General features: G+C 46.1%; 1 protein-coding gene across 2 annotated transcripts in view; it reads left to right on the forward strand.

Moving 5' to 3' along the window:
• Positions 1 to 16360, forward strand: part of NMNAT1 (nicotinamide nucleotide adenylyltransferase 1) — a 23109-nt gene extending 6749 nt beyond the window's left edge. For both annotated transcript variants that reach the window (XM_059375152.1, XM_059375154.1), the window contains exons 3-6: positions 9991 to 10161; positions 11238 to 11421; positions 13861 to 14003; positions 14345 to 16360. In XM_059375152.1, the coding sequence (XP_059231135.1) occupies positions 9991 to 10161; positions 11238 to 11421; positions 13861 to 14003; positions 14345 to 14757 (911 nt within the window). In that variant the 3' untranslated portion in view covers positions 14758 to 16360. The remainder of the gene's footprint in view (positions 1 to 9990; positions 10162 to 11237; positions 11422 to 13860; positions 14004 to 14344) is intronic.
• Positions 16361 to 20553: the final 4193 nt, after the last annotated feature.

The raw sequence follows: 20553 nt of genomic DNA on the forward strand, positions 1-20553 counted from the left end.
CGGGACTCGATCCCAGGACCCTGAGATCATGACCTGAGCCGAAGGCAGCGGCTTAACCCACTGAGCCACCCAGGCGCCCCTTATTTATTTATTTTTAAAGATTTTATTTATTTGACAGAGACAGACACCATGTGAGAGGGAACACAAGCAGGGGAAAGTGAGAGAGGGAGAAGCAGACTTCCTGCTTAGCAGGGAGCCCGATGTGGGGCTTGATCCCAGAACCCTGGGAATATGACCTGAGCCGAAGGCATCCGCTCAACGACTGAGCCACGCAGGTACCCTGATTTAAAAAAAAATTTTTTTAATGATTTTAATTATTCTTTATTCATTTGAGAGAGAGAACGAGAGCAAGTAATCACAAGTGGAGGGGAGAGCTGGAGGGAGAAGAAGCAGCAGACTCCCCACTGCGTAGGTATGCTGATGTGGGACTCAGTCCCAGGACCGGGAGATCATGACCTGAGCCGAAGGCAGACACTTGACCATCTGAGCCACCCAGGCGCCCCATCTAAGATTTTTTTTTAAGTTTTGTTTATGTATTTTAGAGAGAATGTGTGCAGTGGTAGAGGGCCAGAGGGAGAGAGAGAGAAGCAGATGGAGGGCTCAATCTCATGACCCTGAGATCACGACCTGAGCTGAAATCAAGAATTGGACGCTTAACCATCAGAGCCATCTAGGAACCCCTAAACTTTTTTTTCAAGACTTTATTTTATTAAGAATCTCTACACTGAACACAGGCTCAAATTCACAACCCCAAGATCAAGAGTTACATGCTCCACCAACTGAGCCAGCCAGGCGCTGCTAAAAAAACCTTTTTTTAAGATTTTATTTATTTATTTGACAGAGATCACAAGTAGGCAGAGAGGCCAGCAGGCATAGGGGTGCATGGGGTACATGGGTGACTCAGTGGGTTAACCCTCTGCCTTCAGCTCAGGTCATGATCTCAGGGTCCTGGGATTTAGCCCCACATTGGGCTCTGCTCTCGCTGTTTCTTTCTGTCAAATAAAATCTTTTTTTTTTTTTTTTTAAAGATTTTATTTATTTATTTGACAGAGAGAAATCACAAGTAGATGGAGAGGCAGGCAGAGAGAGAGAGGGAAGCAGGCTCCCTGCTGAGCAGAGAGCCCGATGCGGGACTTGATCCCAGGACCCTGAGATCATGACCTGAGCCGAAGGCAGCGGCTTAACCCACTGAGCCACCCAGACACCCTCAAATAAAATCTTATAAAAAAATTTTTTTGAAATCTTAGACATAGTTGTTTTTTTTTAATAGGGTTTTTTTTTGAAGATTTTATTTATTTATTTGACAGAGATCAGAAGTAGGCGGGGGGGCGGGGGGGGAACAGGCTCCCTGCTGAGCAGAGAGCCTGATGGGCTCAATCCCAGGACCCTGAGATCACGACCTGAGCTGAAGGCAATGGCTCAACCTACTGAGCCACCCAGGCACACCCTCATACTTAAATTTTAGGACAACCAAAACAGTTACTAAGGAACTTATAAAAAATTTCCTTCACCTGAATTTTATTTTATTTTATTTTATTTTTTATTTTTTAAAGATTTTATTTATTTATTTGCAGAGACAGAGGGAGAGAGAGCGAGTGAGCACAGGCAGACAGAGAGGCAGGCAGAGGCAGAGGGAGAAGCAGGCTCCCTGACGAGCAAGGAGCCCGATGTGGGACTTGATCCCAGGACCCTGGGATCATGACCTGAGCCAAATGCAGCTGCTTAACCAACTGAGCCACCCAGGTGTCCCTTTCACCTGAATTTTAAATGTGAATTTTTTCTTAAGTTTCAGTCTGAGCTTCAGAAGAGTGGGAAGTCCTGTATTAACCCAGTTTTGTTTTGGCAATGTCTGGTAAATAATAAGCACTTAGTACGTGCTTGATAAATGCCTACTTACCAATTGTGAAGAAAGTAAAGATGATGTTGCCAACCAGGTTGGTAAGGAGAGGTTGCCTGCAGTATCGGGAAGTTGTGGGCCTGAAATCAATACACTGGGTCATACATTAATTTATCAATTGTTAGAAGAAATTTGCCCTCTAAGCACAGTACCAGGTGGCACTAACCATTGAATTCTTATCCTAATTCTGGCCTGAGGTTCATTTGGCTCCAGGCAACTCATTTAAGAACCTTGGTTCCTGGGGTGCCTGGGTGGCTCATTGGGTTAAAGCCTCTGCCTTCGGCTCAGGTCATGATCCCAGGGTCCTGGGATTGAGCCCCGCATCGGGCTCTCTGCTCAGCAGGGAGCCAGCTTCCCCCTCTCTCTCTGCCTGTCTCTCTGCCTACTTGTTTGTCTGTCTGTCAAATAAATAAATAAAATCTTAAAAAAAAAAAAAAAAAGAGCCTTGGTTCCTTTACCATAACTGCAAGTTAATAGTGCAAAACCAGCTTACAAGTGATAAGAAGAGTTGTTCATATTTACAGTCGCTGCACAAATGATGCTTACCATCTCTTAAATTCATGTTAACTGGGTATTTTTGTGAGAAAAATATCTTGTGGAAATTCTGGCCTTCTGGAAATAGGCCTTACTGCGCACAAAACTCCTAGGACAGATGTGGGCAAGTTTAAATTAGACTAATTACAGTGAGTGTCACAGTTTCCCTTTCTTTCTTGTCACGTGGATTCTTGGTTTTCAGATTGTTTTAGGATTTCCACATTTTTAGAGCTGCAATTTTTTTATTTTGAATGTGTCAAATGGCATTTGCTTCATTTGTCCAACTATTAGCTGACTCTTTGCCAAGACTAACGTCCTCCATAGAATCTAAAATAATGTATCAAGTCATAATCTGGTCACATATGCCTGTGTCACCCTCAGCCCTGCAGACGTTAGCTCATGCGAGGCTGTCAGGACTGGTCTCTAGGGCATCCAAGGTTTGGAACGTTGGTGCCTTCATTGTCTCCCATTTAATGGCTGTTGTACCAGAAGAAATTGTGTTAAGTCAAACTCAGCCTGCCCTATTCCCCGGTATCCTTTTGGCATTGAGATTTTTGACTTTTCAAAGAGGTGAAGCAGGTGACTACCATTGACATTAGTGGCAAAAACAATGGGGCAGGCCGTGGTTAAACACAGAGCGGGAATCTCCGAGCACACCCCAGCCATCTCCAGAGGTAAGACAGTCACGCCGAGCTGCTAGGTAATGGGGCTAGCTGGTGAGAGAGCTTACCTTAGCAGAACAAACAACTGGAGGCCCAGAGCGGTGGTCCCAAACAAGAACACGGTCACCTGTCTGCATGGGACAGATGGAGTTACAATTTACATTTTTTCTTCAGTGATAGAATGGCTTAAAGAAACCGAATTTGGGAGGCATCTGGGTGGCTCAGTCAGCTAAGTGTCTGCCTTCAGACAGACACTTTCCCCCCAGCTTGTGCTCTCTCTCTTTCAAATAAATAAAACGTTAAAAAATAAATTTTAGGTTCTGTTTCATAACGTTACGTCAAACCGTGGAAGTAAAGTTTTAAACACAATAAAGATGACTTGCGATCATCCCATTAGAGCAAATTATGTCTAATCATACGGTCCTGCGAACGATAGCTGCTGATCATTGAGCTCCTGCTGGGCACCAGGTGCTGTTGATACTGGTATCTCAGGAATCTTTTTTTTTTTTTTTTTAAGATTTTATTTATTTATTTGTCAGAGAGAGACAGCGCGCATAAGCAGGTGGAGTAGCACAGGGGGAGGGAGAGGCCGGCTCCCCGCTGAGCAGGGAGCCTGATGCGGGACTCGATCCCAGGACCCTAAGATCATGACCTGAACTGAAGGCAGATGCTTAACTGACCAAGCCAGCAAGGTGTCCTTGGTCTCTTAGGAACCTTTAACCTTCGTTCCTTTACCATGACTGACTGTCAGTTAATGCTGTAAGACAACCCACAGATAATAGTAAAAATTAATACTCACCATTCGTAGACAAATGTGTCAAACATTTTTATTCACTTTCTCATTTAATGAGCATAAAATCCAGAGCACATGGGTGGCTCGGTTGGGCATCCAACTCTTGGTTTCGGCTCCGGTCGTGATCTCAGGGCCTCGAGATGAAGCCCCATGTTAGCTTCCGTGCTCAGCCGGGAGCCTGCTTGAGGTTCTCTCCGTCACCCTCTGTTCCCCCCGACCCCACGCTCGGACTCTCTCTTCTCTCCCAAATAAATGAATAAATAACATCTTTTTAAAAATATGCACAAAACGCTATGAGGTAGGGACTGTGGTTCCCCATTTTATTAGTGAGGAAACCAAGACTCAGAATGGTGAAACATCTTGTCCAAGGACAAGTACCAAGAAGCAACCATGCTAGACCTGTGAACCAGGGCCAAGAGTCCTAACCAACCACGCCTCTGTGCTGTGCTTGCTCTATCTCGCTGTGCTTGCTCTATCTCTGGTCAGACTGGTCGCAGTGAGCGTGACTCAGTAAACCCACCAACCACAGCTTATACAACCACATGAAGGCTGCTGTTTCTGCTCATTTTTGAAATTCTTTTGAGATTACGTGTACATAGTTTCCATGCATATAACAAAATTTTCACAATAACTAATAAGTTCTTTTCACCGTAAATTGTATTATTTACCTTGATTATTTTACTAATCAGGTTTAGCACTGAAAGACCTTAGGGTATTTGTAGAAATCAAATCTACCCTCCAAACACAAAGATTTATCTCCACTGAAAGCATACACACACACACACACACACACACACACACAAATTTAAAAATATACTCCTGGACTGGCAATGGCACATTGTTATAACTAAGATATAGTTATAGGCTTAATGTGACTATTTTGGAAGGAATAGCATCTTTTCAGGGGTATAAATTCTGATCAGTTGTTAAGTCAATCCCATTATTTTAACAGTCAGCCAACATAGATTTAATCATATTGAGCATTTATGAGATGACAAGAAAAGACAGTGAACTATTTTTTTAAATGTTAACATTTTAAAAACTGGCTTAATGTTTACAAAATGTTCCATTAATGTTTACATGTCAGTTTTTAAAATTTAAAGTCAGTAATTACTATGTCAAATATACTTCAGTTTTTTATAAAATGATTTAAAAATTGAAAATAAATTTTAGTTAAACATTGAGACTGTCTCAGGAAGAAATGGGCTGTTTGTCATCGCAAGCTGGGGAGGGACACTTACAGCCTGAGCCGGTACGATCTCGGCAGCCAGCAGTGCAGGCGGTACGCTGTGTGGGCCAGACAGAAGTGAATCATGGGGACGCTGGTTGTTGTGCTCCTGGAGCAAGACACAGGATCCAGAGCAGCCCTGTTAGAGCTCCCAAACCACTTCTTCACCCATCTGTCCCCAGCGTGTTCCCCTTCCCAGTGCAAGTACTCTGGTACCCTGCAGTGATCCAGATGGACGCTCACTGTAGCTTAATTCTTCTGTGGTTTGGAAGGTTCGAGCTCAAGTTGGCTGCGTTCACGGGGAATTAATAGAACCGAGCTGGATATTTGAGATGCGTTGTGAATGTGACCAGGGAGAAAGCTTTCTTTAGCTGAGCGATCAGCTTCCCTGAGCCCCCTCCCCAGCCGGTCCGCTGGGGAGGTCCTGGAAACCTGAGTGCATCCCTAAGGTTAGGGAAGGGCCCCAAGCTCTTTGTTCTGTCCTTCCCTGAACAGCAGGCAGCTCCCTTGGGGACCCATACCTCCTGTTCTTAGCTTTATTGTCCTTGCTGCTCACAGCTCAATATCCTGGGGTGGGCGGGGGAGGTGGCGGGAGAGGAGTGGTGCCTGAAACTTGAGGTGGGCGGGGCTAGCCAGTTACCCTGGTTTCCCTGAGGGCCTAGAATATTCTTGGAGATGTATTTACCACCACCCCATCATACCATAGGCATTTTGTATGGAATTGGGGGATGGGAATGGGAGGAGTGGGAACGAGCCTCAAGTGATCCCTGGCATCATCCTTAGGCCTAAATGGAAAGGTAGGACGTTATTCCTACGAATCAACACTTTCTAAAAAAAAAATTCTGTATGGAACATTACCGACCTTTCTGTCCTTTTTTTCTTAGCAACATTAGTGTCCCCCTGATCCCTACCAATATGCTTTGTTGGGAGAAGACCTCAAATGTTTATTGAATAAATATTTCTTATTTCCATTCTCACTGTCTACTTAAATTAAGGCACTCACGACTTTTTTTTTAAGATTTAATTTATTTATTGGAGAGAGTGAGACAGAGATAGTGAGAGGACAGGAGCAGGGAGAAGCAGGCTACCCGCTGAGCAGGAGCCCGAGGCGGGACTCGATCCCAGGACCCTGGGATCATGATCTGAGCTGAAGGCAGATGCCCAACCAACTGAGCCACCCAGGTACCTGGCACTCATGACTTTCAACTGGCCTTTCTGTCTTGTTTTGCCCTTTCCAAGTAATCCCCTAGCATCACCATCATCAGTATTGTCACTTTCCTCCCAAATAACAGCTAGCACTTATTTTTACACTCTGCTAGGCAGTATGCTAAGCACTTTGCCATTGATCAGAGTAAATCCTCAGAGTAACTGGAATTGGTTGTCAGTGTCTCTATGTGACAGATGAGGAGACAGAAGACACATAATGAAGTGATTTGGTTAAGTTGGTAAAATCGAATAAAGGGTTTTTTTTTTTTTTAAGATTTTATTCATTCATGAGAGACGCAGGGAGAGAAACAGGGTCCCTACTGAGCAGGAGCCCGATGCGGGACTCAATCCCAGGACCCTGGGATCATGACTTGAGATGAAGGCAGACACTTAACCATCTGAGCCACCCAGGCACCCCCCCAAATGAAGGTTTTAAATGCCCACATCTTCTTATTTTTCTAAAGTGGTTGTTTATATAGAACCCTGTGGTCATTCCATTGCTCAGAGAGCTTCAGGGGTTCTCAATGCCTCACATTCCTCAGCTCCTCAGCAAGGAGGGCTCATTTCCATTTTGCACAGCTCCGTGTATCTTGCATTTTTCTTCTTCTTTTTTAAATTTATTTATTTGACAGACAGAGATCACAAGGAGGCAGAGAGGCAGGCAGAGAGACAGAGGGGGAAGCAGGCTCCCCGCTGAGCAGAGAGCCTGATGCAGGGCTCAATCCCAGGACCCTGAGATCACGACCTGAGCTGAAGACAGAGGCCTTAACCCACTGAGCCACCCGGGCACCCCTGCGTTTTTCATCTTGATGAGAGAGTCTAGGAGTCAGGAACCCGAGATGCCCGCCCTGGTTCTGCCACCTCCTGGCATAGAATCTGAGCAGAAGTGCATTGGTCACCCTAGCACTTGGGTCTGAACACTAGTGGACTGCAAATGAATGGTCCTGACACGGGTCTTCCGAGCACTGGCCAGTCTGAGAAGTACACTGCAAGGTGTTGTATAGTCTTAATTTCCAGCTTGTTTTCAACCCATTTTTTTCTCTGAGAGGTCGTTATACTGAAAAACTAGAATGTCCAATGGTAGAAGATTAACTTCTACCATTAACTGGTAGAAGAAAAATGAAATATCTAACAGTAGCTTAATTTTGTAACAAGTTAAATGACTTTGGCCAAATTTTTTTGTGTTTGCGTGGTGAAAGTTAAATGATCATGTGTGCGAAAGCATTTTATATGTCAAAAAGTGTCATACAACCGTGTATTGCCATTTACTGTAGTTCTATGCTAATTATAAAAATACTCTGACCTTGGGATGCCTGGGTGGCTCAGTTGGTTAAGTGGCTGCCTTCGGCTCAGGTCATGATCCCAGCGTCCTGGGATCGAGTCCCACATCGGGCTCCTTGCTCGGCGGGGAGCCTGCTTCTCCCTCTGCCTCTGCCTGCCATTCTGTCTGCCTGTGCTCACTCTCTCTCCCTCTCTCTCTTTGATAAATAAATAAAATATTTAAAAAAAAAATACTCTGACCGTTACAAGTCATTCCCCAAAGTTCCCAAAATTGCTTTCAGCAATTTGGCATCACTGGAGTTATATTTATAAGCTCTCAGAACGATTACTTTGAAACAAAATTTGGATGTATAAGAATATTTTTTAAAACTTTATAACAACAAAACTATTTTTTGATGGTTAGTAAGCAGTGTTGATCAAAAAAGATAACCCGGGGGACGCCTGGGTGGCTCAGTTGGTTGGACGACTGCCTTCGGCTCAGGTCATGATCCCGGACTCCTGGGATCGAGTCCCGCATCGGGCTCCCAACTCCACGGGGAGTCTGCTTCTCTCTCTGACCTTCTCCTCGCTCATGTTCTCTCTGTCTCTTTCTCAAATAAGTAAATAAATAAATAAATATCTTAAAAAAAAAAGATAACCCGGAACTGAGTGGTTTGACTCAGGGGATAGAAAGGTTTATTGTGTCAGCAAGAATTCCTTCCCTCTCCAGCCTTTCTAGCTTAGGGAACTAGGAATCAGATTGACATGAGAAAGATTAAGTGGAGAAAATCAAATTTAATGGAGTAAATATGGGGAATCCACATAGACATGGAAATTCCAAAGGCAGTCAGGCAGAATGAGGCACATTATGTCATTCTGCACTGAGAGGGGAGCGGGGGTCTGGGGCTCCAGAGGAAAGGAATGTGCCTCAGAGCAGCAGGAAGAGCGGATGTTTGGTCATTAGAGGATTGTCCTGCCATACAGATGGGTCTCTCAGATGAAATTTATCTCTGCTAATGACCCTTATTGTGGGGAAGACCCCAATTTAGATTCTTGTATGTAAGTCAGGGCAGGGCAAAAGTTTCTCTTGAGCCTGCAGGGTCTCAACTGCCTTCCAGTCAAAATGCCAGAGTGGCATTCTGAACCCTTGCAACTGACTCCAGCACAAGGAATGAAAAAGACCCCCACAAAGATGCCACATTATGCCACTTTGGGGCACTGGGGATGAGGAGGACCTCCCACAAACCTGCCAAAAAGAAAAAAAATCATGTAAAAAAGGAATAGGAGGGGCGCCTGGGTGGCTTAGTGGGTTAAAGCCTCTGCCTTCGGTTCAGGTCATGATCCCAGGGTTCTGGGATCGAGCCCCGCATCGGGCTCTCTGCTTAGCGGGGAGCCTGCTTCCTCCTCTCTCTGCCTGTCTCTCTGCCTACTTGTGATCTCCATCTGTTAAATAAATAAATAAAATTAAAAAAAAAAATCTTAAAAAAAGGAATAGGAGTCAGAATGGCATTAGACTTTCAACAGTAGTGTTGGATGCTAGGAAACAATGAAGAAGTGCATTCCTAATTTTACTCTTAATATTTTTTTAAAGAATTTACTTATTAGAGAAAGAGAGAGGATGAGCAGGGGGAGAGGGAGGGGAAGAGGGAGACGCAGACTCCCCGCTGAGCAGGGAGCCCAAATGGGACTTGATCCCAGGACCCTGGAATCCCAGGACCCTGGGATCATGACCAAACGCTCAGCTGACTGAGCCACCCAGGCGCCCCCAGGCCACTGTTTTGAAGGGCAGGTTGTCGGGGAGTCCTATCTATTTGGTAGTTGATAATGTCATTGTGTCAGTTAACTGTGACCACAGTCGTGCATCACAGAACTTCGGCAGTGAGCAAACGAACATTCTTCGCTCATGAGTGGAGGGTCCGCTTGTGGGTTTGTCAATGTAAGCCCAGCTTGGCTGATCTCGCCGGGGCCTGCCTGTGTGTCTGAGCGTGTCGTCTGTGGTCTGGCCGGTGCCGGATGGCCCCTGCCGCGGAGCTGATGTGGTTGGCTGTCCGTCAGCAGGAGGCCAAGCTCTCTCCCGCGCAGTCTGTCATCGTCCAGCAGGCTGGCCCCGGCTTGTTTTCATGGTCGAGGCAGGCGTCCAGAAGAGTGTGGAGCTGTGCAAAGCCTCAGAGGCCTGGCTCAAAACCAGCACACTGTCATGTTTGCCACATCGTTTTGTCCAAAGCAGGTCACAAAGAGGGGAGAGGAGATCCTATCCCTGTGCAGCAGGAGCTGCCAACGTACCCTGAAAAGGAAGGTGGAGAATGGGGCTGTCTTTATCACTGAAGCCACAGGGCTTGGTCCATCCACTTGGAAGGTGGAAGGACGTGCAAAGACCTAGAACTGACCTTTTGTCCTTCTTCCTTTGCAGACCACAAGCAAAGTGTCAGAGTTTTCCACTCAGATCAACAACTTCAAATTCTTAGCATGGACAATTCAGAGAAGACAGAAGTGGTTCTCCTCGCTTGTGGTTCTTTTAATCCTATCACCAACATGCACCTCCGGCTATTTGAGCTGGCCAAGGACTACCTGAATGGAACAGGTAGGAACAGTGGCCAGGGCACTACCCCAAAATACGGCGCTGTGGCGTGTTGGGTATTTTAAGCTGAAGGAGTTTGAAGAAAATGGCAGAATCAGGAAGGTCCCTCTCACCTCCTCCCCGCCACTCTCCCCTGAAGCAGCTCATAAAATCCTGATGTGAGGGGTCCCCTCCATACTCAGGGAGCAGAGGAGTGTCCTTATTGCTAAGGGCAGAGGGATGCCGGGAAGAATCCAAACTAACGGTGCGTGCTGAATTTCCCCGAGTTTACACACTTGACCTCGTACTCTGCCCTATCACATGTCTCGGGGCCGGTCCATCTTCACTAACTGGCATAAAACCACTCAGGTTTAGCTCTTTCTTGGAGTCTTCATTTCCTGACGCAGGCACCATGTCACATAAATAAATGTCTACATTTTCTTCTGTTTTTCTGTCTTTGTCAGTTCAGTGTTTCGGAGCCAGCCAGGGACCTGAGGAGGGTTGAGGAAAACTTACTTCCTCCCTTACGTAATATGTTTTGTTACATAAGTGATCATTCGTATGCTGTTAGATTGATGGATGGGAGCTCACACTCACTAATAATCCTAATAATCAGGGGACTAAGAGAAAAAGATGAAATCTGTTTTGCCCATCACATCGACAAAAATGTTTAAACTTGATAGTGTCAATTATCAGACATTGGGGAGAAATGCGCTCTTCTATACGCTGTAGGTGGCCAGTACAATCGATTAAGGCTTTTTACAAGGCAATTTGGCAATATAAAAATGTGCATTGTGTGGGGAATGGGGAGTTAGTGTTTCGTGGGGACAGAGTTTCAGTTGGAGAAGATGAGAAAGTTCTGGAGACGGACAGTGGTGAGGACTGCACGGCAGCGTGACTGTGCTCGATGCCCCTGAACCGTGCACTTAAGATGGTGAATTTTATCTTCTGTTTCACTTCGTTTATAAATGAATGTATGAATGAAACAATCCCTGTTTTGGAAAGGAGGGGGTCTGTTATAAAACCATATTGATGATAATATTTCCTGTGCATAAAATTGAACTTGTTACACCTCACATCAAATCTGACTCTTCATCCAGGAAAATACAGAGTTATCAAAGGCATAATCTCTCCTGTTGGCGATGCATATAAGAAGAAAGGACTCATCTCTGCCCACCACCGAGTTATCATGGCAGAACTCGCCACCAAGAATTCAGAATGGGTGGAAGTTGACACCTGGGAGAGTCTTCAGAAGGAGTGGGTAGAGACGGCGAAGGTGCTAAGGTATTCACGGCGAAGTCGGCTTTGTCAGTTCTGCGGGATGAGTTGGGCACTTTTGGCCATGTTCCGGTGCTGCCTGTGTCTGTGAAATGCAGATTTGCAAACTGACTTGCGTGGGGAGGGCTTCCGGCCTGTGGTTAATTCTTGGGTGTGGAGCGCAGCAGCAGAGCTCAAGGGTTCCTTAGACTTTATGCCTTTCCTGTGTTTTGAGCTGTTTGCGCGCTTGTTACTATGTGTATCTCTACGAGAGAGGATACACAGAGAAGCCTGCATGGCCTGTCTGTGCCCCAGATGAGAAAGGCGAAGTTGTTCAGACTTTGTCGTATATCTTCTTAAGTATAAAGGAGAGAGGCAGGTAATTTAAGCGAGAGAAGCCTTGGTGCTTGGTCATGGGTGGCCCTGATTTTATGTGCTGCTTCCGTGACCACGTAGGGGCATTGTCCCAGATCTCTGTGTTCACTCCTTTGAAGCAGTTCCAGGTGAGGATTCAGAAACTGCAGTGAGGGACACCTAATTATTACTTAATACTATCTTAAGTATCAGAGAGCTTTCTAAAAAACCTTCCTGTGTAATGGCTGCTCTTAGAGTTCTGAGCCCTCTGGTTCTGAGCATATCAGTTAGGATTTCAACAGGAAATAGGAACCAGTCTGAGTGGTTTTTGCTTTTTCTTTTTTTAAAGATTTTATTTATTTGTTTGTTTATTTGAGAGCGAGAGAGAGGGAGAGCACGAGTTTGGAGAGGAGTAGAGAGTCCCCGCTGAACGCAGAGCCAGCTGTGGGGCTTGAAGCCCCAACCCTGAGATCATGACCCGAGCCAGAATCAGGAGTCAGATGCTCAACCAACTGAGCCACCCAGGCGCCCCAAAAGCAGAAAGGTATTTAGGTGCTTGTGCAGAAGTGTTAAGGGGCTTGTGGCAGGGAACTAGGGTCTGTTCCAAGGTCATACCTCCTTAGCTGCAGTCAGCGTTCAGGAAGCTCTTTTTTCCTCTGCCACCACAAATGCTGCTGTTCACTTGTCCCGGTCTCCTAAGGTTGGACAGTGGAATATGGAGTCTGGCCACCACGCTCATGCCTTCAGAAAGATGGCGTCTGCCTCCCTTCTTCCTTCTGAGTTTCTCGTGAGAGGATCTCATCAGCAGAATCTCTGTCACATTGAGAACATGCTGCAAGGACCTCTGGGAACTGTGTTTAGGGCAGGACTGGACACCCAAGCACGCAGACACTGTGCCGCACAGCCGCTTAGGAAGAGGGACTTCAGGCTTGGCAGGGAAAAAGAGTCTGCTGTCTTCCTGGACAGCAGTTCTTGTGTCAGACACCAGGCTTCTGCACAACCGCCTTACCCCGCCTTCGCCCTCTGGCGCCACAGCAGCCTCACTGTCCGTGACATATTCACTCAGCTGCGCCAGAGGGGAGGGAGTCAGGCCACAAAGGACCGCCCGTGGCTTCCCGAACTGCAGCTTATGTGTCCTGGGTAGGTCCGCGGTTGTAACACGGGGGCCTCCTGCTGCCGCTCCAGAAGAAAGCTACACACAAGTCCTGCCTGTGGTCCCTTCCTTTTAGGCTTCAGGCGTTTGTCCCATCTAGGACCTTATCCTTGGCCTTGTGATTCTCCATTACTAGTTCAAGCCACACCCTTCAGTGGTCAAGAGTGTGGGCTCTGGAACCAGACTGCTGGGGCTCAGATACTGGCTCTGCTACTTATAAGCTAAATGGCCTTGGGCAGGGGCACCTGGGTGGCTTAGTTGGTTGAACATCTGACTCTCGATCTCGGCTCGGCTCTTGATTGCACAGTCGTGAGTTCGAGCCCCACACTGGGCTCTGTGTTTGGTGTGGAGCCTACTTTAAAAAAAAAAATGGCCTTGGGCAAATTGGAGTTCTCCTCTCTTAATGGGGATAATAATTCTGACAATAATGGACCATAAAATAATTGCTTTATAATAACCAAACCATTCACTTGATCAGATTGTTATTGAATGACTTCTGTGTCCCGGGAGTCCACCACGAGCTCGAGTTGCAGCCTAAGCCTTCAGTTCCCTCCACTGTGGGAATAATAATAGCGATAATATTTATGGCATGGGTTGTTGAAAAGATGTAATCAAACGATCCATGCAAAGGACTTAGTGTAGTGCTTAGCACATAATAAATAACTAATGTTAGCTCTTGTTATTATGACACACACATAAAGCTTCGCATAATAATAGCCACCATCTGTTGTGCTCCCAGGGTCTCCTTGCTTCCTGTTCCTAGTAGCCAGTCCCCAGCACCGCTGGCCAGCGTCCATGACGATCTGGCGGTACTGGTCAGCATTCTTCCTGTGGTTAAAGGTTGTTAATATCACACAGCTTTAACTTTGGGTCTGAGGCTCTTGGGCATCTCCAGAGAGACAGAATTTTAGTTGAATGTTGTGAGAAGAGAAATGTTCTGTTGCTTTGTTATTTTGTAGACACCATCAGGAGAAACTGGAGGCTGGGAGCTGTGATCACCAGCAGGACGCACCTATGCAGGCAAGGCCCGGACAGAAAAGGAAGTGGGCTGAACAAAGACAAGATATTAGCCCAAAGAAATTGCTAGAGCCGAAACCAAAAGGTCTGTTTCATCAACACTTACCAACTAGAGTAGATAAGATTCTAGAGCTGAGCAAGCACCCTTTGTATTTTCATTTCATATTCAGTATGTGTGAGCGCCCAGAAAACCCCCATTGTTGGTTTTGCGAAGGGAGGGGCAGGGAAGGAGAGGAAGAGGCATTTTGAGCTTATTTCTCCTGCAGTGGTCCTTAACTTCTGTGGTGTCCTAGATCTCTTTTGAAAGTCTGACTCTGATCAAAACTATGAACCCAGTAGCCAGAAAGACACATTATTGTGTTCATTTTGATGCAGAGGATTATTAGCCAAGCAGACCCTGAAACTGTGTTTTCTTCTTCTTCCCAGATGTGCCCAAGATAAAGCTGCTGTGTGGGGCAGATTTATTGGAGTCCTTTGCTGTACCCAATCTGTGGAAGAGTGAGGATATCACCCAAATTGTGGGAGACTACGGGCTCATATGTATTACTCGGGCTGGAAATGATGCTCAGAAGTTCATCTACGAGTCAGACACGCTGTGGAAACACCGGAACAACATCCACCTGGTGAATGAATGGGTCACCAACGACATCTCATCCACAAAGATCCGGCGAGCCCTCAGAAGGGGCCAGAGTGTTCGCTACTTGGTACCAGACCTTGTCCGAGAATATATCGAAAAGCATGATTTGTATAGCTATGAGAGTGAGGAGAAGAATGCTGGTGTCATCCTGGCTCCCTTGCAGAGGAAGCCTGCAGACACTCACTCAAATTGTACAGCATGAGGTTTTGGACTTCCAGCTTGGGAATTTGAAACAGTCTGGCTGTTAGGAACTGGGAAGAGGAATTGTGATCTTGTCATAAACTAAAGCTACCTAAAAGTCTGGTAAAAGTCAAGAGTAGATTCAGATCAGGTTTCTCATTTTGTTGGAAATTGCTAAGATGAATGTGTCCAATATGGTCTTTTTTTTCCCTTCTTTTTTTTTCCAAGAACATACAAATCCTTGAATCTTTAAAATGGGATTAACAGTACGAAAACCAGAAGACATTCAATTTAACTAAAAAGAAGAGGTCAGAAAGGACATTTTGGCGTTCCATGATCTCAGTCTGAAACTCTCGAGTTTCTGAAGAGCCCTGCTGTTTCTGTTCCCGCCCCTGTGAATCTGCCATTTGTGAATTTAAGCAGAAAAAGAATGTACTTTCTTACCCTTTTCCCCTTATCCTTTTCTATGCACTTTAACCAAAGTCGAACTCCCAAATAATAACTGAGGTCATTATTACGTCACAAACGCAGGTACAAGCACAGGCTTGTTATATAGTTGGGTGCTGATTAAAGTTTTGTGGAGGTTTTACCAACTGGTAAAGCAACAAGACTAGAAATAGCTTTTACAGAGTGTTATGATTCATGAAATCCTCCTGTGATAGAAACAGGACTAAAATTTCTCATGAAAGAATAATTTACCCTTTTGCAATTTATAGTCACACTTACATCATTCGAGAGGAAGGGTTTATGACTCTGTGAAAGGAAAAAATACTTAAAACTGCAGTTGTCCAGTCAAATCTGAGTGCACAGTTGCAAAGGGACAACGCGAAAGCAGGCCAACATACATTCTGCCGCTACTGACTTCCTCTTACTGAAGCCAGCAGGCCAGCTTGACGGAGACCCGGGAGGTATACAGAGCCTGCCACCAGTAGGCTTCGGTCTCTGCTCACAGAGGGACTTGGATCGTGGCGATGATGGCCATTTCTCCCCATCCTTAGCTTTTAGGAGTTGAGAGTTGAAGTGATCCTGGAAAAGAACCATCTGTTGAAGTGATCCAGAAAAAGAACCTTCTAGGAGCAGATGAAGCTACTGAAGTGTGTAACTTTGATTTCTTCTCCTGGAAAACTGCGCTTAGTTCATCTGACGTGTTTATGGAATGCAGAAGGGTTCCAATGCTAGGAACTTTTCTCTTTTATTTTGTAGAGACTTACACCGCGGTGCCTTCCTACCTAGAAGTGCCCCCTGCCCCGCTCAGCTGTGAGTATATTGAATTCGGGATGCCCTCGGTAAAGCATTTGAGGACCTCCCAGGAGACTTGGTCATAGTGAATGATCTTATTGTTGGGCTATTTTTCTGGATCAGTACCTTTGTACACGGAACAAGCTGCTTTTAGCTTTGTCCTACTGCCAAGGACGCTGCTACTGCCACAGCATAATCATGTAGTTGTGAGTGACCTCAAGGGCAAAATTTCCTGTTTTGATAATGGAAATTAGAACAATGAATAAATGTTAATGATTGCTGTGACTTCCATTGAGGAAGAGGAAAATATGCCATTGTATTTCCTAGTATGGCTTTTTCATAATCTGCTCTTGTAATGTGAATTTTGAGTTTAGGAAACGTGGAAAGCTGGTGTGGGTGTGTTTGCTGCGGGCGCTTTTTATGTGTTGTACTCTTTTGACTCTTACATTGTAGAATTCGAGTGCAGCAGAGGAACAAAAGTCCTTTGCTGGCAACTTAATTCCGTTGAATGTACATCTGGGGAGATGTTTCGTTGTTTGTGTTTAGGGGACAAGTGTGAACAGTAATCCATTTAGAGGAGAGGAACGGGTTCTCCTTGGTGATCAGGGGAGAGAGACTGAGCCAGAGGCACGATTTAGGCTTATCTTCTTTCATCAAAGGATGCTCTTTCTTTTTCCGCCATCTTGAGGGTCTCCCCACAGGGTGGAGGGAAGCCTTCTCTGTCAGGGTCAGCATGCATGGGAGTGGTGGGGGTGCTGTTTTTCTTACCCCAACCTCTGAATTGCTTCTGTGGGCCCAGAAGTCACTGTATTCTGAGATGGGCTCCTTTAGCCTTGACTTCCAGGCGCCCCAGGACATCCCTTCCACTGCCGTCCTCAGACTCGTTCCCACAGGCCCCGTGATCTAGAACACCCATCCCAGCGCCCCCCACCAGTGAGGATGTACCGTGTCTACCTCTGAAATCTGTACGTAGTTTCCCAGTGGTGCTGTTTGAACTTCAGAACGCCCGCACTGACTGGGCACCTACAAGGTGCTGGGCCGGTGTGAGTCACGAGGAAATGAGGCACAGTCAGGTGACTGCTGTAAGTGATACACCTGAGTCTTGAATGAACAGAGTGTCTTCAGAGCCTGGGCTCTTAACTTCTTAATGCCTTACGTAATATAATACTCTTCAAAGAATGATGTTTTCGCCAAATCTTGAAGTTTTCATCCACCCCAAGCAGATGAGTGCAAATAAAGAACCCTTTGAACATGTGATAGTCTGACAGGGACGTGTGGTGTGTTCTGTCCACACAGGAGGACCAAGTGGACCCTGTCCGATGTTAGCAGTTCCTTGGAACAGGGGTGGTGAATGCCCAGAGCGGGGAGGTGGTGAGAGCCATAGTTCACTCTTGATCTGCAGAAACAGAACGAACACCACCCGGATGCCCAGGGCGGTACCACAACGCCACCTGGCAGCACTGTCGCCTGCAAGACAGAGCAGAAGATTCTGCCCCCGAGGCGGGTTTCCAGTCAGCAGATGGGGCGGGGGGTACGGTCACCGACTCCCAGAGTCTCTGGAAAATAATGCAGTGATCGCTGGGGTCCTTCCAGCTGTGGAGTTGGCACTGGCTCCTCACCACTCTGAGCTGCCACCTGTCCCTTCTCCTGCGTGTGACCAGGAAGCATTTCTTGGAACGCTATTATTTTGTGAAGTGCCAAGGGGAACGCACAAGTACGAGGCGGTCTCTGCCACCAGGTTGCCTACGGTTCGGTGGCGAGAAGAGCAGGACTAGATCTAGAGCGTCAGCGAGGGACTCCGGAACCCCCGCTGAGGGTTTCCTGAACATGGTGCCCCGGGCCCTCCCGGCCAGGAAACCGGGGTGGAGGGTCTTCCAGGGAAAGCTCCTTACACTAGGAATTACTTGTCATTTATCTGAAAGTCAAGGAGTCCTATTTCTGTTCTGTTTGGGGGACTTTTGTTTTTCTACCTCGGGCAGCCTTAGGTGGAGGAACCACCTGGGAGGAGGTACTGAGAAGAGGCACCACCCTCACGTCACACTAAACTGATGCAGGACTTACTCCTAGACCTGGACCAAGCTCCCTGATGGCAATGCTTCCCTGCCTTAAGGGGTGGCTGGATGGATGGCATGAAGTGTCACAGTGTCCCTGCCATCCTTCGCTTGAACCAGTACCAGACTCCACTAGGTGACACAAGAGTGGGCCCACTGCCAAGTGCCCCTCATTCATTCCCATCCATTCCTGTCAAGGAGGGGTAGCATTGGTACACAGGTTTAGGATCTTATCTTGGCGATAATCTTATGATTTGCAAATTGGTCAAATAAATTTCAGAGATAAATTTTGGTCCTTGTCTAGAAGAAAGATCGAGAATTGTGGAGGAGAAAATGACTCTTATCCCACAGCCAAGCTCAGTCTATGTCCACTTCAACTGAACTTCAACTCTACCCATACTAGATGGCCCTTGCTCAAGCTGGCCAAAAGCCATACCGACCAGCACAGATGCCAAAGGTATTAGTAGTTATTTCTGTGACTTTCATTTTCAGGCCAACATTTAGAACAATAAGATTTTAAGGGTAGGAGGCAAGTGTGACTTCTCCATGTCCTGTCCCCTTAGTTTTCTGGAATTTAAATAGGCTTCATGCTCTAGAAATCTGGTCAGAGTTCATTGTTCTGTGTCCATCAAATGGCAAGATATAGCTAATCCAGGATTTGATATCAGTGTATCATATTCCCCAAAGGAATCAGTGTCTTACAGTTGGGAGAATCAATAGCCTCATTCTAGGTGAGGCAGGGCCACTCTGGTTTCTCAGTAAAAATGGCATTTCTCCTTTGGAAAAGCCTGAAGCCTTTCATGCCACAAACATTTATGGAGCACTTGCCAGGCAGGCGTCGTGCTAGGCTCTGGGGATGCTGTAGAGGCAAATGAGAGGAACGTGGTCTCTGCTAATGACAAAGAGGGTCAATAAACCAAAAAAAGGTAATTGTGGATTATGATAATTATGAAGGAAGTAAGCAGAGCTCTGATACAGAGTAAATGGATGTGAGAAATGTATCAGAAGACTGTCCTAAAAAGGGGACTCAGAGACTATGGAAGAGAGTCAAGTATTTTCTTTTGTCTAAGTTCTATTTTTTTTAAAAGATTTTATTTATTTATTTGAAAGAGAGAGATCACATCTAGGCAGACAGGCAGGCAGAGAGAGAGAGGAGGAAGCAGGCTCCCTGCTGCTTGAGCAGGGAGTCCGATGCGGAACTCGATCCCAGGACCCTGAGATCATGACCTGAGCCGAAGGCAGCGGCTTAGCCCACTGAGCCACCCAGGTGCCCCATCTTTTGTCTAAGTTCTAAACCAACTGAAAAATAAAATGGAAAAAAGCAACAAATGAAGAATGAAAATAGCATTAAAAAATTTCTTTTAGGGCGCCTGGGTGGCTCAGTGGTTAAGCCGCTGCCTTTGGCTCGGGTCGTGATCTCAGGGTCCTGGGATCGAGTCCCGCATCGGGCTCTCTGCTCGGCAGGGAGCCTGCTTCCTCCTCTCTCTCTCTGCCTGCCTCTCTGCCTACTTGTGATTTCTCTCTGTCAAATAAATAAATAAAATCTTTAAAAAAAATTTTTTTCTTTTAAGTAACCTCTACACCTAAGGTGGGCTCGAACTCATGACCCTAAGATCAAGAGTCACATGCTGCATGGATTGAGCCAGCAGGCACCTAGAAAATAGGATCGTTACAACTGAGAAAGTCTGATAAAGGTTCAAAGTTGAAGCCTGCTGTGAGGGTCAAAGCGGAATAGGTAACCATGACAGATTATGTCGTTTCCAAATGGCTGATACAGGATCTCCCACCCCACTTGCCCTTCTTACAATGTGACATTGAGAAATGAGTTCCCAAGTCCCCTCCCTTTGGATTTGGGTATTCATGTGACTCTGGCAGAAATGATGTCATGTGACTTTCGAGACTAGATTATTTAAGACAGTAGGATGTCTTACTGGTTCTCTTGGAATGGTCCCTCTCAAAACCCAGCCAACCATGCTGTGAGGGAGCCCAAGCAGCTGGTGGGCAGGCCCCCCATGGATAGGAACCTGGCTTCTGGTTCCAAGCTAATAGCCAGCACTCATTTGCCAACGGTGAGAATGAGCCATTTTGGAAGTGTTTTCTCCTGCCCTGCCAATTGGAGTCAAGCTCCCCAGCGAATGCTGCATGGGGCTGGGATAAGCTAGCCCCTGTGAGCCATGCCCAAACAGCAGATTTAAGAAGTTAATGATTTTTGTTACTTTTAAGCCATTAAGTTTGGGGGAGCCATAATAGCTTACACACTAACTCCCCTAGTCTAGACTTTGGAACAGTCTACCAGAGGGACATTTTGGGTTTATAAAACAAATACATGCTCAAGTCCATGTCAAAAGGAGAGAAGGAAAAAAATGGAAATACCCTGCCTTTAGAATGATTGATAGATCAGCTCTACCTAGTAGAGAAAAATGGTTCAGTGGCTGTTGTCCCTAAGGCAAGCAACACATTCTAGATTTTCCTGGAACTTTTCCACTTGTGGCAGTGAAAATCCCAAGTGTTGGGCACTCCTTTGGTCC

This window comes from Mustela nigripes, chromosome 14 (assembly GCF_022355385.1).
Source record: "Mustela nigripes isolate SB6536 chromosome 14, MUSNIG.SB6536, whole genome shotgun sequence".
In the NCBI taxonomy this organism is placed as follows: Eukaryota; Metazoa; Chordata; class Mammalia; order Carnivora; family Mustelidae; genus Mustela; species Mustela nigripes.